We start from the raw sequence: 6,575 nt of genomic DNA, 5'->3' as shown, positions 1-6,575 counted from the left end.
ATAAGTGAGTAGAGCATACCTTTCAAGCTTAAGTGCATTGCTCTTTCTACCAGGATGCTGACTGCAAAAGTTCCATCCAATTCAGCAGGACCCTCCTGGGCTGGGCAGACTTCAGCTGTGGTGCTGTTGCAGGGAACCTGGGTGCAGGTGGGAGGCTTCTGGTGGTCAGGTGGTACCGAGAGTTGGATCTCATCCTTCCTTCTGGGGAGTTGCTCAGACTCACTGTGGCTGCTGCAGTCCATAGAGTCCAGCTCATGAGTGGGCCCAGGGTATGGGGGGAGAGAGGAAAGACACATGAACTCGCAAGGCAGCTCCTGAGAGATTGGAAGCGTTTCGTCCAAATAGAGGATACACACCTGCAAAAGAATACAGGAGAATAAGCCTAAGCAAGCAGGAATCAATGACCGTGGAAGAGATGCTCAAAGAGGGTGCTGGTGGTCCCTCTTTCCTTTTGTAGATGTACAGGCCCCAACATACCAATTTGCAAAAAAACCTGTGAAGTTACTATACATTGTGAAAATTTTTAACTCCCCCAACACTCCCCATCCCCCTTGTCACGCACTATCTCCAATAATGGAAAGTAGTGAAGAGCTTAGATTTGAAGCCAAAGCCAAATGACTATAGGCAGAGCTGTTGTGGAAGGGATTCATGTGCTGAGGGGCAACTAGGCTTTGATGACTTCTGAAGCCACTTACAAGTCCAAGATTTTTATGAAATCAGGAGTGGCCTGTCTTCTTTTCCACATGTCCCACTAACTCTTGTCCTTAGGGCTTTTCTCATCAGGAAGCTGCCCTGATACTCAATTTAGCCTGTTTCACTAACTAAATACGTTTTGGCAGTAGACCTGGAGACCATTTGGAAGGGAAGTAGGAGGCAGTGGCAGAGGAGGCAAGAAAGTAAGAAATTAGTATTTGCTGACTGTTCATTCGTGTGCCAGAATCTCAGAGGGGTTAAGTACCCTGCAAAGATGACTTTTTCAATAAGTGGCAGATTTAAATTCAGGGATATGAGCTTTATTGGCTTGCTGGATACTCAATGAGATTTTATTTATAAAGCATAAGGCACTAATATTTCTTTCAGAAGCCCAAAGTTTGCTTTAGTAGACTCATTTCAATTCAGGAAAATACAGTTAACTGATTTACAGATAGCATAAGATGGAACCTTTCCTGTCTTTTTCTATTTTTAGGTAGGGAAATAACAACCTTACATATATATGAGATGGATAAATATCATGTTTGTAAAAAATCTAGTCTGGCCATCTCCATTTATTATGCACTATAGTTGCTAGACTTATTTTTTCTAGCATGCAAAGCTATGTCACTCTTCTATACAGAACCCATTATAGTTTTCCATAACTCGCCAAACTCTTCTGCTTAGAAGAGGCCTTCAACATCATATTCTTGTCCACCTCTCTAGTTTCATCTCCCATCATTTCCCAACCTGTGTATCCTATGATTCAGCAGCACCAAATTATGTATAGTGCCTAAAATGTATCAAACTGCTTCAGGCCTCTGTGTCTCCACACACACCCTTTTAAAACACCCTTGTTTCCCACTTTTCTTGGCTTATTCCTAAATTCTTTGAAACTTGGGCCTTTTTCCCTGAGATGTTGTTCTTGAACTAAAAAGATGCTGAACCCCTGTGCTCCCTTAGCACCACGGAGAAAACCTTCTTCATAGTTTGTATGCTTCACTGTAATTGTGTATTTACTACTCTATTGAGGTCAGCATTATCTCCTACTCATCTGAGTTCCCAGGGCCAAGTACATGTATCATGTATTGAACAATGTTTGAAAGGAAAGTACCCAGCACATAACGCCACTTGTAAAATGTTACCTTTTCCCTTTCTGCCTGTGAACCAATGTACTATATTGATTTTCTTTATGATTTCAAAATCTGCTGACCAGAGAGAAAGGATATCCTAGTTTCATTAGCAGGTATGCTTTTCAGTCTATTTAAAAAACTAGGATTCTAGATTATCATATAAGTTCTTACACAAGTGATTGATTACAGGTAGTCCCCTAAATGTACTCATTACATCATACATATTAACTGAGTGCTTACAATGTTGTGGGCAGTACGTTAGGTGCAAAAATCTGATACATTTGGATGTACTCTAAAATTACTAAGTTCAGAGCCAGTTCTTAGAGCTGTGGTGATTCAACGAAGGTAGATTGTCAGGAGATAATGCTCTTTTTAAAGCAGCCAGCAAACCTCTTTTTGGAATCTCTTTAGTTATGAGAAACATCACTAAGTTACTATTAATCTTCAGCACACAATAATGGAAAGAACATTTCCTATGATCCTGGGCAGTTACCCAACCTCTGTGAGCCTCCATTTTCATGACTATAAAATGGGTCTAATACCTACCTCACAGGATTGCTGGACCAAATAAAATGTCTGAGAGGGTATGTCCCATAGTGCTTGTCATAGAGCAGGTGCTCAGACCACAAGAGCTGAGGCTGGTTCTTAACTTACCACTGACAGTTAGTGTCCGTGCTGTCCTCTCCCCAAGTCTGGACAGGTCCACAAAGGCTGAGCCAATCCAGCTGTCCGTATTGTGGGGCCTCTCCACATTTTCATTGCCATAAGCCCGCCACACTTGGATCTCTAATCTCTCCTCCCTGAAGTACCAAAGCAGTGACGGGCCCCTAAAGATTTCTGCTTTTTTGGATGCCTTAAAAGTAACTATGACCTGCTTTTGGTTTGTAGATTCCTTAGGTTTCTTGAGAGGAGTCCAAAAGCATTCATGATCATACAGCTTGTAGCGGAGGTAGCAATATGTGCTCTTATGAATGTGCTTCTGCCCAGCAAGCAGCACGCAATGGAGGGGCAGCCAGAGCCTTGGTGTGGAGATGGTGATAGTGGCTGGCTCCTCCTCATCCATCTTGACAAGATCCTTCAGGTTATTCTCAAAGCTCCAGCCCAATAGTTCAGCAGCTTCCAACACCCGTTCTCTGTCTCCAGGATGGGTGAAGGAAACTGAAAGCTCCAGACCACCCACAATCTTCTGCATGAGCTCCAAGCCATGAGGCATGGCCCCATCTTCTGGTAAAAGAATAGGATACCATCCTGTGATCCCTTATGGGAGAAAACATTTTCAATTATTGTCTTAAAAGTACAAAGACTTACCCATTATCCACCCCAGAGCCACCTTCACCCTAGCCCCGTGGTCGGCAAACTGTGGCTCTTTGGCCCCTTGAGTGTGGCTCTTCCTAAGCCTTAGGAGTACCCTCATTAAATTAGTAACAATGTACCTACCTATATAGTTTAAGTTTAAAAAATTTGGCTCTCAAAAGAAATTTCAATCGTTGTACTGTTGATATTTGGCTCTGTTGACTAATGAGTTTGCTGACCACTGCCCTAGCCCAAGATAGAACAGAAAACATATACTGAACAGTGCATTGTAGTTTGTTTCATCTGACCACTGAAAGGCAATGAGAACAGGTTGAAGACCAAAGTCTAGGAGTTGAAAGATCTAAATTCTCTCCTTGGCTCAGCCCAAAACTAGTGGTCAATCTTGGTAAGCCATTAATTTCTCTCAGCGTTGTTTTCCTTACCTGACAAATGGGAAAATTACTGCTGATCTTGCCTACCAGACAAAGTTGTTATGATTATTAAATGATAATGGTTTTAGAAAAGCTTTCAAAGAAAAGTACTACACAAGACCTGAAATGTTATTATGATGTTACTAGACGCTCGGTGCATGAAATTCATGCATGAGTAGGGTTCTTAGGCTGGCCAGCAATCAGGGCCGATGGGGGCCTTCTGGCTGCCAGCCGGGGCCTTCCTTCATTCCACGCCGCTCCCTGGTGGTCAGCGTACATCATAGCGAGTGGTTGAACTCCTGATTGGTTGAACTCCTGAGGGGGCAATTTGCATATCAGCCTTTTATTATATAGGCTATAGGATAATATAATGAAAAAGGCAAGGGACAAGCAATCAGGAGATTTGGGGTCTAGTTCCAGGGAACTGCCACTTAGTGAACATATACCAAGGACCAGGAATTAGATTTCAAAATAATAACAGCTTCTCTATTGAGTAATTACTATGTGTTAGAAATTCCCCTAGTTTTATATATATATTACTTCATTTCATTCTCCTGATAACCCTGTGAAATTCTGAGGATTAACTGGGATAAGAATCCCTATTTTGTAGAAGAAAAAATGAAAACCCAGAGACCTGACCAAGTTGTTATAGCTACCAAGTGGTAGAGCTAGTATTTGAACCCCGGTCTAACTGGTTCCAGTCTACATTCCACCTACTATAGGTTTACAATATCTTATCTGAAACCCTTAAGGCCAGATTTGTTTCTGAATTTAGAATTTTTCATATTTTAGAAGATAATATAGTACATAAACAAAATATTATGTAATGGTCACTGGTCATGTAAGTCAGGGTTGGTAAACTTATTTTGCAAAAAACCAGACTAAATATTTTAGACTTTGGGTCATATGGTCTGTTTCAACTGCTCAGCTACCTTGTTGTTGTGTAAAGTGGCCATACACAATATGTAAATATTGGGCATTATGTGTTCTAATAAAACTTCATATAATCAGGCAGCTGCGTAAGTCATAAATAAAGACTAGTCTGTCAGTTGAGGCCAGATTTGCAGTTTAATGAGTTAATAAAAAACTTGATTTCAAAGCTTCTTGGATTTCACAATTATATAAAACAGACTGTGGATTGGTATAATAATATTCACAACAATTTTATGAGAAAGGTTTCATTAATTATACTTTATAGATGAGAAAGTTTAGACTTATTGAAATTAATTTGCCAAAGATCACTTATGGCTTTGTGACTTTTGGAAAAGGCCTTTAATTTTTCTGAGCCTTCCTAGTTTTCATCCGTACACTGAGGACGCTAAATATGTTGATCTCTAAGACTCCTTTAGGCTTTGTCAGTCTAAGAATTTACGGCCTTAGCTTTAGTACCTTCTCCCTTCTGGTTATTAATTTCCCCACAACCTAGTGGTTCTTAACATTTTTTGGTTACAGATCCTTTTGGCTATTATCCCCAGAAAATCATACAATTGCACATACACACACTCATTTTCACACCATTTCAGCAATTAAAAACTGCTAGATGAGATGGTTCCTGTTGCTCTGTGATTCAATAATTGAGATTATTGGCAGGAGGAAAGAAAATAGAAAGTTCAGTTTAGAATAACTCTGAAAACAAAGACAAAGATATATCCCAAACTGTCTAAAAGGTTTATTTCCAAGGGGTTAAATCTAATTTGTAAATATGAAATTTCCCAGATGGTGCCTATTGCCTGACAAACTCTGTAGTAAGTTTCAGGAGAGAAACTGAGGTTTCCTATGTGCCAAGATCCTTTACATGTATAATTTCATTGACTGGTTCAATAATCTTGCAAAGTTGATCTTATTATTTCTAATTTTCAGATGAGGAAACTATGGATCTGAGAGATAAAGGAACTTTTTCTAGATCACAAACAGTAAGTGACAGAAGTGAGAGTTAAACTCTATTATTAAGTTGTACAGACTTCTCTCTGCCAGGCACACAGTGCCTGCTTATTAGAGTATTGCTCAGGGAGCTGTGTGACAGAATTTTGGAAACTAGATTACATAACTCTAGGGAGGAAAATGGACAAGAGAAGGAAAACATTCACTGAGTGCTTATTATGTGTCAATGTTATCCTATTTAATCAATTCCTACCTACAGACTGTCTCCATCCATGAGCTACGAAAACTGGAGCCCAGAGGACAAGGTCATTTTGCCAAGGTCACCAGGCTAGTAATAAGTAGGATAGGACCACTAATTCCAAACTGCCTTGGTAGTTGTATCTTCACCTCATGTCCTTATTCCTTTTTCACCAAATGAGGTAATTTAGAAAAAAAGAATGGGAAAATCTGAATTGATTTCAGTATTGCCACTCACTAGCTGTGTGGCTTTGCAAATCACCTCTATGAGCCTAACTTTTCTGTCATCTGTCAAATGAAGAGAATAAGATCCTGTATCCCTGCCAGTCTTAAGCAAGATTTAAGAAAGTATTTTACCAAGTGCTATATAATGTAATAGATATCACCATATTTATTATTAGTAGTATCATTATCATTATTTTTCCTAGAGGAAGATGACAGTACAATGTTTTGAGCTTCTTTGCTTTATTAGAAAAACTTTGAAATAATTAGGAGAAGACTTAAAATACCTTTTCTTTTCTTTTTTGTTAATCCTCACCTGAGGATATTGTTTCCTTTGTTGTTTTAGAGAGTTGGAAGGGCAGGAAGGAGGGAGGGAGGAACAGAGGAAAAGAAAGGGAGAGAGAGAGGGATAGGGAGAGAGGGAAGAAGAGAGAGAGAGACATTGATGTGAGAGACACATTGCTTGGTTGCCTCCTGCACATGGCTGGGGACCGAACCTATAACCTGGGTACATGCCCCTGAGCAGGAATCAAACCTGTGACCCTTTGGTATGTAGGCCTATGCTCTAACCACTGGGAAATACCAGCTAGGGTTTAAAATGCTTTTGAAAAAACTTTTGAGGTATCTGGGAGAATTCAGAAGCATGTATTACAGGATCATATTTTCTTTTGCGCATTTTATGGCAGTT

General features: G+C 40.0%; 1 protein-coding gene across 1 annotated transcript; it reads right to left on the bottom strand.

Annotated features, from left to right (window-relative positions):
* Window positions 1–252: 252 nt before the first annotated feature.
* Window positions 253–3,807, bottom strand: LOC106695845 (C2 domain-containing protein 3-like). Its single transcript, XM_014450779.2, has 3 exons — window positions 3,669–3,807; window positions 2,478–3,080; window positions 253–356 (listed from the first exon to the last, which is right to left on the bottom strand). The coding sequence occupies exons 2-3, from the start codon at window positions 3,034–3,036 to the stop codon at window positions 253–255; spliced, it is 663 nt and encodes a 220-aa protein (XP_014306265.1). The 5' UTR covers window positions 3,037–3,080; window positions 3,669–3,807.
* Between the last annotated feature and the right edge of the window lie 2,768 nt (window positions 3,808–6,575).

Source organism: Myotis lucifugus, unplaced genomic scaffold, assembly GCF_000147115.1.
Source record: "Myotis lucifugus unplaced genomic scaffold, Myoluc2.0 scaffold_3686, whole genome shotgun sequence".
Lineage (NCBI taxonomy): Eukaryota > Metazoa > Chordata > Mammalia > Chiroptera > Vespertilionidae > Myotis > Myotis lucifugus.
The sequence above is the reverse complement of the archived record's forward strand: the minus strand, read 5'-3'. Positions and strand labels throughout refer to the sequence as shown.

Excerpts from the sequence above, each read along its gene's own strand:
- LOC106695845 (XM_014450779.2), bottom strand. The coding sequence starts at position 3,036 with ATGCCTCATGGCTTGGAGCTCATGCAGAAGATTGTGGGTGGTCTGGAG. Across the intron at positions 357-2,477 it reads ACGGACACTAACTGTCAGTG|GTGTGTATCCTCTATTTGGA; the intron begins GTAAGTTAAGAA and ends ATTCTTTTGCAG.